Raw genomic sequence first — 18,798 nt, 5'->3', positions numbered from 1 at the left:
CATTCATTTTCCGTCACTTAATTTTCTACGTTTCTCTTTCTCTCTTCTATGAATAACTAAGGCAACGGATATCAAATGACCTTAGAAGGAAGATCATTACATGGTTCACACGATAACGCTTCAGCATTTTTGTTGAAAACACGTGTCACGTGCTCGTTACATTTTTCAATTAAAACAATGGCAAAGCAATTAACTGCAAAAATTGGGCCATCGATTTTGAACGCCGATTTAGCACAGCTTTCCGAAGAATCGCAACGACTAATTAATAACGGTGCCGATTATTTACATTTAGATGTTATGGATGGACATTTTGTGCCTAACCTTACTTTTGGCCACCCGTTAGTAAAATGTCTTCGAAGTAAAATAAAAGATGCCTTTTTCGAAACGCATATGATGGTCTCTAATCCCGATCAGGTATACTTTACCTACACTTCTTTTTTTTTGTATGTGAATTTTTAATTTTTGAGAAAAATTATTTCCCCTAACCTCCTTTGATTTGTGTATAAAAAGATTGCCTTTTTTTTATTATAGTGGATAGAACCTATGGCAGATGCTGGTGTTGATCAATACACATTTCATATCGAACCAGTAAAAGATGTCCCTTTCATTTGTAGGAAAGTTAAAGAGGCAGGGATGAAAGTATGTATCTTGCGTGTGTGTACACGCGCATTAAAAAGTTGTTATTTAAAAATTGTATTAATTCGAGTCTAATATGAAAGGTTGGGGTAGCACTTAAACCAGGAACACCAGTGGATGTAGTTGTACAATATATTGATCTAGCAGATATGGTACTAATTATGACAGTAGAACCAGGTTTTGGTGGTCAACAATTTATGTATCCAATGATGGAGAAGGTATCATGGCTTAGAAAAAATTATCCCACATTGGACATAGAAGTAGATGGAGGTGTTGGGCCACAGACTATTGATGCTTGTGCAAAGGTATATATTTGAATTAAATTTTATGTCTGAAGTGAAACAAGACTAAATATATATGTGATTCTCTTAGGCCGGTGCAAACATGATCGTTTCTGGAACAGCTGTCATAGGTTCTTCTGACCAAGCACAAGTTATCAAAATTTTGAGAGATACAGTAAACTGTGTACTACACAGCAGTTGAAAATAGGAGAGGAAAAATTATCCTAAGCATGAAGTTATAAAGTTGATATGTTGTACTTAGATATGTACTTACATTACAGGTTTTGGAAATATTGCATTATTTTGTATACAATATTTAAAAAAAAAAGAAAACTAAAGATACAGATTTTTCTAATTTTTGTTGTTGTTACTTACATTTACTTGCATTCACTTATAGTATCATTCTTTAAAAAACTTTCAAACTGAGCATTTGGCAATGGAGAAACTTTAGGGCACAATTTTGTTCTTAACTCAGCTAAACTGATTAAAATAGCTTCTTCAGTTCTAATAGTCCTTGATCCTTGTTCAGGACAAGTATTCAAATATTGATGGAAGATCAAAGAAGGATCATCCACATCCAAGTTAGGATCATTTTCCACTGCTGATTCCAATCCACATAATCCTCCAAATACTATTAAAGCATGGTGATAATTAATACCTTTTGATTTAATATCGTCAATGGAATTTCCTTTATCCGAAGTACCAATTGTCAAATCATATCCATCCTTATATGGACACTGTGCTAATACTTCTGTAAGATTCTTAGCCAATCTAACACTATATCCCCAGTAGATACCTGTGTCCGATCTTGGAACATCAGGTGGTACGACAAATCCTTTCAACTTTTTCGGGTTTGATTGATCTTTGGGTATCTTCACTGTAACTCTTAATCCAGTAGTCAATACTTTATCCACACAGATGTCATTTAATAATCCTACATTTACATGAGAACCGTTGCCAGGCTTAACAGGCTTATTTGTTACTACTCCTTCTCTGTATACAGAGACGTCTTGTTGACGTAAGTGATGTGGTGCATCCACAGGATTTAATACTCCAGCATATTGTAAATCTTTGTGAATTGGAAAGAAATACTTTCTTAAATACTGTGGACACTCGAGGTACTGCAATATCCTAGCTAATTGCAAACAGCCAACACGACCTTCGCCCAATACTTCGTCATTCTTTACTTTTTTCTTTTCGGTCTCAATTACTTCACCTTTATCGTCGAAAACGACGATCTCGTCTATTTTGTAAATGCATGCCGCACGTGCTATTTGTCCTGCTAGATATGTTCGTAATTCCGGCGACTGGGCATTATCCAAGATCGAACCAGGAACTGCGACGCTCACAGTCGAAATGTCTTTTTTCTCGAAATGCTTTTCGACAAGTTTTGTGTCCGTTTGTGATTCTTTCCTCGCCTCTTCTTTCTTCAACTTTTTTGCTAACCTCTCTTCTCGCCATTTTTTTCGTTGTTCCTTATGTAAACGATTGGTTTCTTTCCAAGTTTTTGGGACAGGAACCACCGGGGACATAATTTTGTCGAAATTGTTTCTTGAAATTTTTAGATATTTGATACTTTTCACAACTCTCTGTTTTATTTTGAACAATTCCGTTTATAGCGTAAGAGAAACCCTCGGTTACTATTAAAGCCAATTGATCACTGTACGGTTCGTAGTCGCTTCATGTGAAGCGTGTTGTTTGTTTGGATCCGTTCATTGACCGGATTCAACACTTTTATTAATTTATCGTATTTCATTAATAAACCGTAATTTTTATTTCTTAATCTTTCGAAATAATTTCTTCGAATTGTTTTTAATTCTCAATTAAAGATTGTTGTTCTTAATAAGTTATTGGGAATTTGGAAAATCACTAATTATTACAAAATGAAAAACGGTAGCAGATTATTGTCAATCCTACTCAAAGTTGCAGAAAAAGCAGCAAATATTGCAAGAGCTTGCAGACATAATAATGCTCTATTCAAGATACTTGTACAAGAGAAGTCAGACGAAGGAAAGAATCCACGATTCTTTCAGGATTTCAAAACCTTGGCAGATGTATACAAGAAACAATTAAACATGATGTAGGATTAGAGGTAAGCCAGTAAAGATTAATATTGTCTTTCTGTGATTAAAAATATTTATCTATCAATGGTCTATTAATCGATATGTATAACCAACATAATGTACAAGAAATATACGTAGGTTGCATGAACATATTATGGAAGGAAAATATGGTAAACTCCATTTTACATATGCCCAGAGGAATAATTTTGAAGCTCAAAGTGTTTCAAACGAAAGCCATATTATCAAAACATCAAAGAACCAATAAAAATGGATTATTACATTGTACTATATATTACTAACTATACTTTCTAATATTGCTATATTCAAATTCAACAGATTTGTCAAATTTCCTATTTCTTTTATAGTTTAATGAAGCTGAGGAGCAATTCGTGGAACTTTTATAGATTCTACAGCGGATTATATAAACGGAGGTGAAAAAGTGGATGATGCCAATGGTGTGCATATGAATGGTTTACTGTTTTAATTGGAGTGTATTTGAAGAGCACAGGCATACCAATCATTGGAGTAATTAATCAACCTTTTTATACAAATATAGATTCACGGCAAGTAAACGAAAATATGTACAATTTCCATATGCATATCGATATTTAAATGAATTCTACAATTAATATAACAGATGGAGAAGCAACTGCTATTGGGGATACATGGAAAGCAATGTTGGAAAATGTTCCATAGTGATAGAATCTAACAACAAAAAGATAATTGTACTCAGTAGAGTTGAAGATGAGAATGTGAAGTCCAAGCTTTACTTTAGTAGAAGCAGCTGGGGCTGGTTATAAAATATTACGCGTTGCTCTTGGGCAAGTCAATGCTTATATCTTATCTAAAAGGTCCACATACATGTGGGACACAGGCTGACCGCAAGCTTTGTTACGCTCTTTAGGGGGAGGAATTATTGAATTCCAAAGTTTTATAAAGAATTCTAATTCTGATTACACAGATGTAAAGTATGTACCTTCATCCGTAATGTTTTCATCAGTAATGGTCTGATAGCGTATCGAAATTTTAAAATTTTGGAAACTTTAAAATCAATTCTATGCGAACAATAATTTTTATAATGTTATAAAGTTTTTAGTGTCTACTTAATCACCAAATGTGGAAGCTTCCAAGGTTTTTAAGTATTAAAAGTATTGTGCGATTATATTAGATGTATGTATATTTTATTATTTATTTTATCTATGGTAATTTCAATAGTCCTATAATAGACCACCCATCTCTCTTTGTCACGTATACACGTCACTTCAATGGAAGCTACGCTTCCACTTTTATCAAGTGTGATTAACACATGGAGGTAGATAAAAAATGTAATACTGTTACTTAAAATTACGACCATTGTCAAAAAATGCCTTATTCATTAAGAATAAATAGTAATAAAAGTAATTTATATATGTTTCACTCACGAGATCTTCATTCCATCCAACGATTTGGCTGCTTGCGTTATCCATGCTCGACGTAGATAGTTGTAAAGTATCCAATTCCACAAGATTTGTAAGAACACAACACTAAACACTGAACACTGAACACAGCACTTAACACTGAACACTAATATTCCACATACGAGGAGAAAAATCCACTTTTTTCACACAAAATATTCACTACACAACGTAAGACAATGTACGCGCGCGACCGTCCATTCTCAATCTGCACATTTTAAATCTGTTGCAAGCGCTTCGACTAATATCGATAATCGCTTCCAGTCAACTTCAAGTCGAACGCGTACGATACTTCATCGTTCAAAAATCATGAATTCTTATATCTACATATTATTGAAATATTATAATGTTTGAAAACTATTTTTAGTGGAAAATAGTAATTAATTTTAATTAGCTGTGATTTATAAGTATGAGTCTTTTATACTATTATTTAAAACTCTTCTTTCGCTTAATGCGAATCAAAGTGTTGCCGCCAGTAGTCGTTGAGGGTATAATGCCGCTCTTTTAAAATATTACTTACGGCAATCGTCTCACTGTTTTATTGCACATATTAATCTTGTTATTAATTTACTAATAAAGCTTAATTTCAATATTACAGGTGGCTGCTATTTAAAGAGATGGGTTGTCGTAATAATTTTCCATATTCTCTCGTATTATTTAAGGAGAAGAGTTGTTGTTAGGGTATATTATAAGAGAAAGGTTGTGTAATGCAAATATCAATTTTATTAATCTAAATCATTGAAAAGATACATTTATTAAATCCAATTCTTGGCGCTCATCCTTCGACCTTCCTCGATCACTGGATCGATCGAAACTTGCATGATAAAATCGCATGGATCCCTCTGAATCGAAGCTACAGACATTTACCATCCAAGAGCTCAAGTCTGTAAGGAAACAGAATAAAAGTACTGGCGAGAAATCTTCCCCGTATCGTTGCTTCCATCTCGCTGGTAACGTAGGCACCTGCGGCTTGGGCGATTGCACGAATATCCTCCGACATCACTGCTCCCGGTATATACCTGGAACTCTACGGAACTAAGGAACAATACACGATTCCCTTAAATTGCCCTGTCCTTTGTCTTTTGAAATTGAACCCCTTTTTAACAGCAACTCCATAGAATTTCGCGTTTCAAAGTAATTCGAGTTTCTTTCTGCGCGCGTTGTAGGTCAATGGTTCTTGCTACCCCAATTTTCGTTACGATTTATTATCTGCGGGAACGCGAAGTTCCTAATTGGAGACAGAAAGGTAATGGAAAACGCTTGAAATTGAAAAGTTTCAAAAAGAATTGGAGATACAATTTGTACGCTTAGCCAGCTGGTGATCGATTTGGTTAAACATCGAATTTTCCTATAAATAGAAAGCTCTTAAAAACTCAGGCACATCGATTGACGTTTTAAAGCCAGGTGTTTTAACGCTCGTTTTAGAGCTCGTTAAACCCCTAATTCTTCCATGTTTTCGTTCAGAGAATGTTTGTAAATTGCAAAGCAGAGATTATTTGTGAGATAAGGAATATCCCTCCGCAGACTTATGTACTGTAATTGTTCATTTCGAACCAGGAGTCTTTGTCTTTTCTTTATTGACTCGATGCGGTACGACTCTCCTACACTTACCACCAGGAGGATTTCCCATGGATCCTCGCCTAATCATTCAGTTTCTATAAAAAGACCTCTGACCTGACTCCACCGTTCGTCCGCGTTTCAAGCACGCCTCTGCTAGGTAATCTTACTGATGAGCCAACTAGCAGGCCCGGGACGGAACGCACTTCCTTTTTCCCCTCTTCCTTTCTCTTTCTCACACCCACCTTGCGGAGTCACGCCGACATTCAAAAATCCTATGCGTCATCCGCCTTCCTTTCCTCCTTCGAGCAACACGGCTCTTTCCTTCGCCTAATCGTGGAATCCTAACTCGAGGTATTCGAGATGTCGACGTTCATCGGAAGGAAACCGCCTACATCGTCAGCAGTTTCTTTCGCGCGTTCACAAGTTTGACGTCTGGCAAAAATTTTAGCATCTTTCCGTTATCGCATGTTGCAAAATACCCCTGAAAGTCATCGAGGAGGGTTCTGAAGACTATATTCCAGAGTTCGAGAGCTACTTTTCAAAACCATCCGTAGAATCGAATCTTGAGATCTACGCGTTACCCCGACGAAAGCGACCGGCCCACCCTCCGCCGCGCAAGGGACACGAGCATCCGGCGGGCGACTTCCGTCACCCCCTAAAACTCTTCTCTATCTAACGGTCCCTCGGTTCGAAAATATGGGCCTGCGAGGAGCCGGCGCGTCGTCTCGGACCCTTTCCAAGGAAAGGTTCCCTCGACAAGGACCTCGAAGGGCCTCCGTAAATTCTTCTCCCTCCCCAGAGAACGAATCCGCCCCTCGGTCGGCAGACCGTGCTGCGTCGTGAACACGTGCAGGGAGGTTCTGGTGTGCTGTCTGCGTGTGAGTGTGGCGAAGAAGGATGAGCCCAGGCCGACAGACCGAGCGAGTCCACGCATACGAACGCGGCGTACGCGCACACGGCACGGCTCGATACATCGAGCGTAAGTACGTGAGCGCGTAAAGCGATCGGTGTGTGGAGCGTGCGTGCGATAGCGGCCATACGCGGGGAGGCACGTACGTGCACAAGCACATACAGACACACACGTAGACGGGTGCCACGATCCGTCGTCGTCGCCTCGACATCATCCTCGTCTACATCGTCCTAGACGTTTCTCCGGCTGTGCTGGATGCGTGGACAGCGTGCAAGAAAGAGAGAGCCGTGGAGGGCAGAAGAGAGAGAAAGAGGGTGGTGGGAGGGAGGAAGGAAGGGAGGGAGGGGAGAGGGAACAGGCTCGACTGCTCCCCCTAATACTGCAGGATTGAATGGGCGAGGAGGGTGGTATTGGGTTCCCTCACCCCACTCCCACCACCCACACGCCGCTCTGGCTCACCAACCCACCCGCACCACCCACTTCTGTCCGCCTGCCACCCCGCCTGCCCACCCACTCGCCACCCGACTGCCGTCAAGGAAACAACCTGCAACCGAACCAGCACAACGTTTCCTCGAACAACGAATTTCCATCGAGCCACACGGCTGGTTATCGTCTACACCGCAACACCCGTGAGTACTCTTTTACACGCACCGATACTCCGCCTTCTTACTCTTCTTCTTCTTATTCTTCCTCCTCCTCCGCCGCCTCCTCCTCTTCTTCTTCTTCTTCTGCTTCTTCTTCTTCTTCCTCCGCGTCTACCGCTATGGCGAACTCGTTCGCGCGCGCTTCAATTTTTCCCTTACACGGCCCCCCCATTCCGCGTCTCTTTCTCTCTCCACGCCGTGCGTTCCGTTCCTCTTTCTCACGCCAGTTTCCACTCGTCAGACAGAACCCGATAACACCCGTCAGCCGTGTGTTCGTACGTCGCGTTTTTCCATCCGGCGGCTAGATAGTAGCTATCCGTGGGTGCCGTCTTTCGGTCCGTCCGTCGTGCCGTGTAGTAACGTGTGTGCCAGTGCTGCGTGGAATAAAATCGAACGGCCGGACGGACGTGTATATATACACGCACGGTGCGCGCTGTACGTGTGGACGACGGCGACGACGACGGTCGATCGAAGCGAGAGTGAGAGTGACACGGTGTGACGCCAACGGACGAGAGACACGCTCGACGACAGAGAGAGAGAGAGAGAGGGGAACGTGTGTGGTGCACCATCCCGAGTGCATCGCGGAACAATGTCGCGTGGTCGTCGTCGGGAGGACGCGAGGATCGCGCGTAGGCAGAGCCTGAGGACCTCGTCCGGGTGTCGTCGCAGCTGCAACGGAGCCGGGAGAAGGAACGCGCGTACGACGCTGGCTCGCGCGCGAGTGGACCTGGCCCGGGCTGCCCTCGTGTCACGGTGACGACGGTACGGGTCGAAGAAATGTGTCGCGTGTGCGTGTCTACTTTGCCGAGGGAACGATTCAGCCGCGAGTCGTTCGACGGTGACCGTGGCGGCGAGCGGAGGAGCCGCGTCGATCTCCTCGGGGATTCACCTACGCGCCGGCTATGCGTCCGCGCGCGGCCATCCGCGTCTTTCAGAAGACTATATAGACCGCTATATATTTTTATAAATCCCTGCGTACGCTGCCGCGTACACGGAGCAGTGCACGCGCGCGCGCGCGCGCGAGCCCCGAGCGTCGAGACCCGCTCGCCGTCCTTGGTTAGTCGGTAATAATTTCCGGATGAATTTGAATGGCACACTGCGCGCGCCTTCTGCACCCCACCATTCCCTACAACCCCCTCTACCTCTCTACCCCCACTCCAAACCGTTCATATCTCTCTCTCTCTCTCTTCCTCTTGGTACCACTGGCTCCCCTATACGCATCTTCTCCCTCCGTTCCTTTCTTCCCTTTTTTTCTCTCCTCTTCTCGCCACCGCTTCGTTCCCTCGAACCGTTCTGTATACCTCCCTCACGGGGGTCTATCCACCCGCATCTCTCCTCCAGGTGTTTAGCTTTTCTTCGGACGGGACAGTGGCGCTCAACCGGCGCAGAAGGCCTCCCGAACGAGAGAGAACCAGCGTTGCACCCTCGCCATCTGTCGCCTGCGGGACGTGTCCTCGATCGCTCCGGAGGGGAATATTGATTTATTCGTCGCCGTTCTAACCCCTTCCACGCTGAACGAGGACCGTTCCTCGCCGCCACCCCTGTACGTAGACAGTGACGTTGCGCCCGCGTGTATACACCACCCCAACGTGTACGCGGAGTCGCGTGTGTACGTAGTACCACCGCCTAGGGTTACCAGAGAGACCCTCCGTCTTTCTCCGGCCCCTGCCTACCCTCTTCTCGCGCTCGCTTGCGAGTTTTCCGCTCGCGCGACGGCAACTGTGACCCGATCAATACGCCGGCCAAGGCACCTTCTTCCTCATTCCGTTGGATTATTCCCGACGAAACGCGCGTTACGATCCTCGCGGTGATCGAGATCGATCGACCCGCGCGACGGAGGGTGGGATCCAGCGCGATCGATGCCAGGGTTCGAGCCACGATCGGCTGGTTAACGAATCGCGTTATACATCGTACGTATCACGCTACCACGGATTGATTTTGTTCCCGGCGGAATGCCACGGAGCGGTGGAACTCTCGTGATGGATACTTTTCGTCTGCGCCCCCGGGGTTCTGGGGGTTGGACGATTTAAGGGAGATTGTCGTTTGGTTGATGAATGGTTTTACATTATTCAACTTCTAGCTCGAGGTGCCAGGTGGAGGAGAGTATTTTTGGTAGCTTTCTAATTTTTGTCGACGATACGCTTTTCCACCCTCCAAAGGTCTCTAACGAGTAACATCGTCTTGCACGTTCAAAGAGAGAAGTGAGAATCTTATTATGTTTGCGATTGAGTTATGGTAGTATTTAGATACGTCTCGAGTAGATTTTCAGTCATAGGTGTAGAGTTTCATTCAGAAATTTCGATTCCTGCGTAAACATTCGTATGTCACCCCCGATTAAAACGTAAATCTCTGCAGCCATTCGCTGGCTGGCGTTGAAACTCGGAGCAGTGGGTGGTAGTCGCTTGGTTGTTTGCGTTAGGGAGCGAAGAGGTCTGTTGAGCGTCTGGATAGCTCAGTTTGTTAGAACGGTTCTGCTTTCGGTGAACCATGTGGTCAATAGTTTTTTTTTTTCGCCCTCCCTCCGCTGACTCGAGTGGTTGTTCCGCGGTCCCTGGGAACGTTTCTATTTAAAACTGCATGAACGTTCGAGAATGCCACCGCGGTCGTTCGTGTGCAGTTCGAAGGGTTCGAACGTAAGGTTCGAATAGCTGCTCGTGACATTCTTGGTCTCATCGCTGACAATGGGGCCTGCCCCGATGAAGAACTGCTCGTCGTCTTAATGCTCGGTCGCTTTCAAGGATCCCTCGCCAACGATCGACTTTCCCCCTTTTGTTTGAAGGGTGGCAAATGTAATTGGCATCGACCGATCGTGTTTTAACTAATTGCGGTCCGTCCTTTTGTCGAACGTTTGCTCGAACGTCCGTGTAATCGTGTAATTGGTATCGACGATTTCTTGGCCTTGTGGAACTTTAATTACAAGGGCAGATGGACGCGTCTCTTGTAATTGAAGGGCTCGGAGAGTAAAGGTGTCGTAACATTTTGTGGGAAATTAATTGCTGTAATCCCTTAAGGTGTTCCTATTATGATGTAAGGTTTCTTTGGAAAGCATTTAATTTCGTTTTGTTTTATTATCCTTCTTGTTGCCCTTTCGTGCCATAAATTCTTCAATTTTTATCATTTCATTTTCAATCAATTTATTTCGCATCGCTTTTAATATCCATTTTTCACGGGACTCGAGAAAACGGCTATTCGAAAAGAAACAGTTAGACGAACGTAAGAAAAGAAAGTCGCATTCTTTGGTATTGGCCGCATGGCACGAAAGGGGACGGAGAATTCGCTCTTGTTCCACATTTAAGTGAAATCGATAGAGCTTTTCAGCCGGCTTGTAAATTGTAACGCGGTTCCAAAGGCGAAAGATTTCCCGGTTCATGAATATTTAACGGGTAGTAACACAATCAGAGCCGGATTTTCCCTCCTTCCACGACAGGATGCGCTGTAAAGAAGAGTTAAGACTGCTCACGCTCGGGCGCGCGGTAAAGTGGTCTCAACTTCGATCGAGTCGCCCGAGATCCTCCAGTTATACACGCTCGTAATTGCTCCTCGTTCCTTCTTCATTATTGCTGTTCCTTTTCAAAGGACATCGAGGCGCTTCAATGTCACTCGAGTTCTCGTAAAAGTATATACTCGAAAACCTGACCCCGTAGAGAGTGACGAAAGAGGGTTGAAAAATTCACGAAACCATTCTCCTCTTTTCCAGAATTGTTTCAAACGCAAAGACTGAGAGAAAAGTATAACGAATTATGTAAATGAAAAGTTAAGAATATTCTTCGTAAATAGCAGCAGAAAAAAATCCGAAAATTTGTCGCAAAATAAATCCCAAGGGACTCGTCGATCACATAATTGTCGCGCGTCGATACGTTTGATTCTCGAGTGGCTCCAATTAAAGATTTGTAGCGTCGACCCATGATCTTAAATGGGTCGTAACAACCCCGATTCCAGTTCCATCGCGCCACCTCACCTCCAGGGAGACGACTCGTTAACGCTTCCGATACGGAGCTGCATGTCGCCACGAGTTCCCGTCGTCGAGTTAGCGGCAGCCAGCCACGATTTCCGTGCACGCATTAACCCTATATTTATGCTCGTACGCGGCCAGAATGTCTTCATGGGGCTTGGAATTGCCATTACGTCGCCATTGTCCCGTTTGCGTGCGACAATCGAGCTTGCTAATTTCTTTAAGCCTGGCGCACACTTCTACTGGTTTGCCTCATCATCAGTTTCTTCTATCTCAACCCTTCTGGTCCACTAGTCATTACTGTTCATTCGTTAAATTCTTCTCTTCGTTATGAAACGTTTCTTCGAGTGCAAACACGGCTTAATCAGACATAGACTGAGCCAAGCTTCTCGTGAAACAATTATTTTGTTCGCGTAGAAGATACATAGGAGTTACGACCTTGTTGCAACGAATTAAAGCATAACAGAACGAAATACAGTTCGTTAGCGGAACATTAATCACATCGGCTGACGAGATTGCATTACGAAGCGTTTTCGTAGGCGTGTACGCGGCTTAGGCGCCAGTCGTATCGGTTCCGGCGCGTTATCCGAGTTGTTCCTGACGTTCTCCGTGGCGGTGAATCGATCCTTCAGGTGCACGAAGATAGAACGTTGCTTTCGGGAACAAGATGCTTTAGTCAGACGCGCTGCAGCTGAATATATGGAAGATAAGAACGAGGAAGCGGTGGTGGTGGTGTAGGAAGGAGCGAAGCCAACTTCCCTCCTTGCTTCAGCATAGTAAAACTATCGTACACAAGTATCTCAGCTGTTACCCTCTTTAAATTACAAAAGTATGATTCCATTTGTTGGTTTCAATTTGTTGCATTCAAATGTAATTTGTATTCAAAAGCAATCAGTTCGATGCAAAGGGATGTTAAGCGAGTGTGAGAAATTTTTCGTTTGCTGCTAGTTGAAAGAAACAATAATCATCGCCATCGTTCAGATTCCATCCTAACTGAAAAAACCCCAAAGATATTTGTCAAATAATCCACTATCCATTAAGACCGCATTCACAACCGATGAATCAGCGTTGCGGATGCGAATCATCCACTCGAAGCCGGCCAGCGGAAAAGTTAAGTCGCGCGAACGATTAAGGGAGGCGCTCCGGCAAGATTTAATTAAGCTTCGATGAGCCAATTAGCTCCCTCCGTCGAAGCACCCTTCCGAAATGATTCAACAACAACAAAAAAAAAAGAAGGAAAAAAAGGGAGGTACAGTGTGTACACTTAAACGAGTCGAAGGGCGGAGTGTTCGATGGAATAGCGACGGGCGCTGCGGGTTTAACCGTGGAGGAACGTGGAAACGGTCGTAGAAAAAAGGGGAAACGCGTTTCGTCGGGATTATTATAGTTGTAACCGGGATTACCCATGAACCGACGCTTGGTTCGCAGGTAGACGGGGGTTTATTGTTCCAAAGAGAGTGGGTGACCAGCCAGGACTCGAAGGATGGAGGGCAGCGGCACAGGAATTAGCAGGCTCGACTGCTACGAGGACATGTTTAAGGAGATAACCAGAAAATTGTACGGCGAGGATCCTGACCATAGAAGTAAGGGAACGATGCGTTTGTTATTCGTTTGATTTCCATCGAAACGTCTCGGTTCGTTAAGCAATGGTAGAATTAACCAAACGAGTTGTATGCTCGTTACTCCTTAGAAATGAACGGATGTAAATAAACGAACGCGCGACATCTTCGTTATTTATTTAATATCCGTTGAAATGTTCGAGTTCGTTAAGGGGCGCGAATTTAAAAAATTTAATTTTAGTGGCACGGTTAATAAGCACGTATCGCCGCAGTAAAAGATAATGAGAGCAGAGGGTGGACCGCGAGTATAAATATTAAGCGGATTGCGAGTAATATTTCTCCGGTATTACGGTACTTTGAACGTAATTTGCTTTGTGCCCAGTGCAACGCTGCATTGCTGCTTAATGTTAACAACCGTAATTATTTCGCGCAGAACGCGACGACGACGATAACGAGGTTCCCGAAAATTAAATCGCAATGTAGCAGATAAGTTTAGCGCCCCTGTTCGTTGCAGCCTCGAGCGTCCAGAACGAGTTCGAGACTTCCGTGTCGTACAAGAACGAGGAGGACACCGGAAATGGCACGGATGGCAGCGACGACGGAAACTGGACGTGCGAGGAGGAGCCTCTGAAGGGAACCGATGGAAGTCGCATCGCTGCCTATCACGCTGGGAAAGCGACCTGGAGGTGCTACGAGTGTGGTACGCCAATGAATCATTTTCAAAACCTTCCAGAAACACGCGCAAAGAAATTTTGAAAGAAGCTTCACAATAGAAATACCTAAATAAAAAATTTCTGAAACCTTTGAAAAATCTGTTAAGGATGCTTTAGAAATTGAAGCGAATACTTGTAAAATCAGCGTGAATTTGAAACGAAATCGCTGGTTAACCGAACAGTTCGAGTCGTTATTCCGTCAGTAATTACACGCTTAATTCTCGAGCGATATTTTCGTACGAATCGCGAGTGAAGGGCGTTCGAGTAATTATTGTAACAACGTTGTGCCGTGCACGTGATACGCGTAGCTCGGCGTAAATAGAGAACGTGTATCGTCGAAATAACAGGTCAACGGGCACGAATAGCACCTCGGTTAAATTGGCACCGAATTCAAGCGGTAAACAATACGAGACGCGGACTATCGTTAAGCTGCTCGGCTCTTTTTCGAACAAAGAACGACTTTTATTACACGAAGGGCCGCATTTCCCTGGCAATTTCCGTGCGTTTCGTGTCATCGAGCCGGCTTAAGGACTCTGTCCGTGGTGAACGCGACTGGAAATTGTCGCGTGAAATATTACCACTCGTTGCACCCCCTCTCTACCATCCCTCTGTCCCCGTGAGCTGGCGTTTCGCATGGTTCGTCCCAAACATCCTTAAGTCCGCTCATTATCGCGTTCGTTTCGGTCGAGTGTCTTCGGTTTCGGTGATGTTCGATGACGCGAACGACGAACGCGATGCCTCGATGAAAAATTCCGTCGGTGGAGTGGTACTTTTGCGGCAGTTCGCAAGCCAATTGCAGGATAATTGTTTCTTGAAGCGATGGATTCAGTTGATTCAAGGCCACGTTTCAAACGGTGAGTGACATTTAACTGTGAACGAGAGCGTGTCTCTGCGTGTACGACGAACATGAGTTATCGAATACTCTAAAATGAATGATTTCTAAATAACTTGTCTGACTGAACTCCTTTAAAATTTCTTTTTTTGGGATTCCGTTAAATTTCCCGCGAGATACACGATAAAAGCGTGGTTCTTCAGGTTTTGAAAAATTAACGAAATAATATTGTTTCGACAGGCGACGTGATGGGCGGTGGACCACGCGACGTGGCCGAGCATTTTATGGAGCTTCATTCGTCGAGGATCCTCGCGGACGACAGCAGGAACAGGCACCATTCGCCTCGTAAAGATTACCTGCAGTCCGAGTTGAAGATCGAGGACGTGATCTCCTACCTGGAGAGGCTACGCGAGCGAGCCGAGCGTGTAGCACCGCCGTCCAGGAGGACCCAGGAGACGCAAACGGTACCTGCCGCTCTGTTACCTGTCACCTCGACCTTTCTGCTGCAAGAGTTACCCTCCGCCCCTGCGCCACAGCATTTGCATCAGGTATACCGCTTCGACTCTATTCCTATTCATTTTCAAACTTTGTCCAATAACGTTTACGAGCACTCCTTACTGTGTAATGACGGAAATAACATTTAAATAACAAATGTTAACTTTCTCAATTAAAAACGATCGACACCAATGAAGAGAGAATTCGATTTCGCAGAACGCTACAACCCTGCCCACATCAGCGACGGTCTCAGCCAGCGGGAAACGGTACACCTGTCCGTACTGCCCGTACGGGACGGATCGCCGCGATTTGTACACCAGACACGAGAACATCCATCGCGAGGAGAAACCGTTTCACTGTTACATTTGCTACAAGCCGTTCAATCGCGCCGACCATGTCAAGAAACATTTCCTGCGGATGCACCGCGAGCACGGCTACGAGCTGTCCAGGATACGGAGACCAGCCGGGTCGAACACCCTCAAGCAGGAACCCGGGACTGCGAACACCGGGAACGCGAACGCGAACGGGCAGCAACAGCAGCAGCAGCAACAGCACGCGAATTACTCGTCTGGATTTAACAATAACAAGAATTATCAATTGCAGCCGAATCCTGGCAACAATCCTACCACTAACGCCACAGGGATCTATCAGGGAACGTCGATGCCAGCGCCAGGTATCATGCAACCGGACGCTGTGAACTGCGCTACCGGAAGGAGGGTGCAGAACGGTGGATGCAATAGCAAGAGCCACCTCAAGGGTGGCTCCAAGGGCGCCCAAGAGCGGAGGTGAGTAAAATTTGTTTAACCAGCGAGTGCTCGATGAACAGCAGACCGATGCGATTATTAATTTCCAGGTACACTTGCTGTTACTGTTCCTGGAGCGGCGTGGACAATTGGTGCCTGAAACGGCACCTGAACACGCACTTGAAACCGTTCGCGTGCACCCTGTGCGAATACAAAGCTGCGCGTGCCGAGCGTCTGTCAACCCACGTGCTCAAGGTGCACAACAGACGGCAATGCTCAAGGTGCTCGTTCCTGGGCGAAGACGCGGCTCAGTTACAGATGCACCAGCTGCACGTGCACCGTGTCAGCAGCGCGAATGCACCAGCGACCTCCACTGCCCCCGCTGTACCGCCGCCCAACAATCGTCATCAGCAACCTTTGCAGTAAGCGCTCGTTTTCGCTTATTTCTCTAGGCGATTATTATTTTTCTCTTCTTCATTAATTGCGTGACGGTTAAAGGCTGATGAGAGCGAGATCCGTGGCTCAATCGTTGATTAATTTGCAGCCCCGCGGGTGGAGGACGACCGCCACCTGGTCCGCCAGTTTTTCCGGCCCCAGCGCCAGCCATCGCACCTGCCACCACCGTTATACCACCGACAACGATACTCGGGTGAGCATCTCGTCGCCCTTCGTGATCCTTACTGTTTTACGAGTGTCCGTTTTTTATTTTTACCCATTCGCGAGTTTTACCCGTTTGGCGCACAGCGATCGACGCAACCGAGTCGCCAATCTCGCGTTGGTTTTGCGTTTGCTCGCTTCTCGAGATTGACTGTGCTACTTTTCGATCGATTCATTTTTCTTTTTATCAATCGATAATCGGATCGTGTAATGATTAACTTGAATCACTCGGTACGCAGTTCCGATCGTTGGCTTCGTGTAGCTTGGATATATAACATTTGAATCATTTGATTGAAGCGAATAAGAAATATGTTGGCATCGCTTTCCGCGCTCCTAATATTTGCGAGTGCGACTCCTGCGCTTGCTTGTTTTTTTGTTGTAATCCATGTTCGTCCATTCTACTGGGTCGACGTTATATTCAGCAGTAGGTTGCACCATTCCAAAAAGAGAAACCAGCACGACCGTTGAATGCGGGTTTGAACCGATGGTTAGTCTATTTTCTCGAAGCATCCGCAAAAGAAAGGAATTGCCAAAAGAATCGGGGGATCGATGAAAAGAGAAAGAGAAATTGCAAACTGCCGCTGAAACCGCTCGTCGACCGCAACCCCCGCCTCTCCACTCGCTCCGTTCTTTTTTTTTTTTTGTTACGTTGCAGCGTCATTTTTTGGTTCGACGTTTTCTTTTTCCGTTCGCGCCATGTGCACGCTTCTCGTTTATTTGCTTTCGGTGTCACGCAGGACACGCGGTGCGTCATAATACATACACGCTCCCGTGCTTCACTTCAGTTCTCTTTCTTCTATCTTTCTCCATCTCACTTTACTTTTTTTCTCGCCGCCACTGTCTCTTTTTCTTTAATTCTCTTGAAAAAGAAAAGAAAAAAAGAAAAGAAATAAAGAAAGAACGTCTTTCGTCGTCTCGTCGCACAGTCGACGAACGCTCGACTCGTTGGTAGAAAAATGACGCGAACGTAACTTATGGAACAGTGCCGCGGTGGTTGCAGCCACGAGATGGTAAATTCCCCTGCAACTGCAGCGACAATGGCGTACCCGATCTTGGAGGAGGAGAGGCGGTCGAGCGGTCACGAGCACGGCCACGACCACGACCGACGTCGTCGCCATCGTCACCACGGCGTCAGCCACGTCGTCGACGGCCACGAAACCGAGACACCGAGTCGCGAACACGTACCGTCTCGCGGCGTTCCCTCATCGACGATCAACTCGGTCGACGAGCAACCCGACGATCTTGTTCTCGGACCGTGCCACGGTCGTACTACCCGCGGCAGTGCCGCCACTGTACTTAATCGTGATTTTACGCACAGACACAGACTCGTGCCCGAGGCGAGCGAGGGCCAGTCAGCCTGGGAGCCATCCGAGTGTTCGTCGCCGGCGTACAGCGACTGCAACGCGTTCGAGCAACGGAGGAAGCCGAACGAGAGGCGTTCCAGGAAGCAGAGCCAGCCGAGGAAGGTGACGTGGAACCAGGAGTTCGAGGACGAGGACCTGCTCAGTCTTGAACTGGAGAACGAGCCGGATCAGAGGCAGGAGGAGCCGATCTCGAGGCCAGCCAAGCAGGTGGTCAGACTGAACGAGTTGAAGGAACGGTATCGACTTCAATTGGCCAGGAGGAAATTGCTCAAGTGTCGTCTCTGCCCCGACGAGTCCCTCGCCAGAGGATCGATCTGTTCGCCGTATCACACGAAGGCGTCCCTGGCGCTTCACAAGCTCTGGAGGCACGACAGACGCAAGAGGACTCTGAAGAGGTGCGCGTCCAAGGATCGTCCGTTGTCCTCCATCACGCTGAAGGCGACCGTCTTCACCAGCCCGAATTACGGATACCACAGATAGCACTCGGCGCCGCTGGAGAACTGCGACGGACGATCGCGGGGGTGGATCTCGAAACGCACTGGTTCTTTCTTTCGATAGCCTCCGAGTGATAACGAGAAAAGGATCAAAGTATTTTCTTCTAAGACGAATGCGAGGAATTTTTTAGAGAAAGAATTTTACTACCGTCGTACGAGAAGCTTTCTTTGCTGAGTCTTTTTTCTAGAGATTTTTTAAGGGGCCTCTATATACATATATATATATAGCGAATTATGAGATCGAGACACCAGTGCTTGTCGACATCCACCACTTCGAACGTAGTTGTTGAATGCAGGGTAGTTGCGTCGAAATGGACGAACGTATAATGGTCAGATACGAAAAGGACGCTCGGCTTTTTTTTCTGAGATTATTTGGTGTTCCTAACCAAGACTTTGGACCATGTTTCTGTCGGCAACTTTGCGGACGGGAAGTCGATTCGA

General features: G+C 45.7%; 3 protein-coding genes across 4 annotated transcripts; 2 read left to right on the top strand and 1 right to left on the bottom strand.

The window, feature by feature from the left end:
- Window positions 1–37: 37 nt before the first annotated feature.
- Window positions 38–1,139, top strand: Rpe (ribulose-phosphate 3-epimerase). Its single transcript, XM_076906580.1, has 4 exons — window positions 38–414; window positions 532–639; window positions 720–941; window positions 1,009–1,139. Exons 1-4 carry the CDS (start codon window positions 76–78, stop codon window positions 1,117–1,119), a joined length of 780 nt encoding a protein of 259 aa, XP_076762695.1. The 5' UTR covers window positions 38–75; the 3' UTR covers window positions 1,120–1,139.
- An 18-nt stretch (window positions 1,140–1,157) lies between these two features.
- LOC143430347 (28S rRNA (uridine-N(3))-methyltransferase) lies at window positions 1,158–2,546 on the bottom strand. The gene has a single exon (XM_076906572.1). The coding sequence runs from the start codon at window positions 2,447–2,449 to the stop codon at window positions 1,295–1,297; it is 1,155 nt and encodes a 384-aa protein (XP_076762687.1). The 5' UTR covers window positions 2,450–2,546; the 3' UTR covers window positions 1,158–1,294.
- Window positions 2,547–7,320: 4,774 nt separating this feature from the next.
- On the top strand, window positions 7,321–18,415 carry Chn (zinc finger transcriptional factor charlatan). 2 transcript variants are annotated; one of them, XM_076906164.1, is made up of 8 exons: window positions 7,321–7,533; window positions 12,929–13,083; window positions 13,574–13,759; window positions 14,845–15,152; window positions 15,316–15,884; window positions 15,953–16,264; window positions 16,387–16,491; window positions 17,500–18,415. In XM_076906164.1, exons 2-8 carry the CDS (start codon window positions 12,984–12,986, stop codon window positions 18,341–18,343), a joined length of 2,424 nt encoding a protein of 807 aa, XP_076762279.1. In that variant the 5' UTR covers window positions 7,321–7,533; window positions 12,929–12,983; the 3' UTR covers window positions 18,344–18,415. The 2 variants fall into 2 exon arrangements, with proteins under 2 accessions (XP_076762279.1, XP_076762281.1); XM_076906166.1 differs by lacking the exon at window positions 7,321–7,533 and adding an exon at window positions 8,483–8,604.
- Window positions 18,416–18,798: the final 383 nt, after the last annotated feature.

Source organism: Xylocopa sonorina, chromosome 13 (assembly GCF_050948175.1).
Source record: "Xylocopa sonorina isolate GNS202 chromosome 13, iyXylSono1_principal, whole genome shotgun sequence".
NCBI classification, from domain to species: domain Eukaryota; kingdom Metazoa; phylum Arthropoda; class Insecta; order Hymenoptera; family Apidae; genus Xylocopa; species Xylocopa sonorina.
This window is presented reverse-complemented; position numbering and strand designations above follow the sequence as displayed.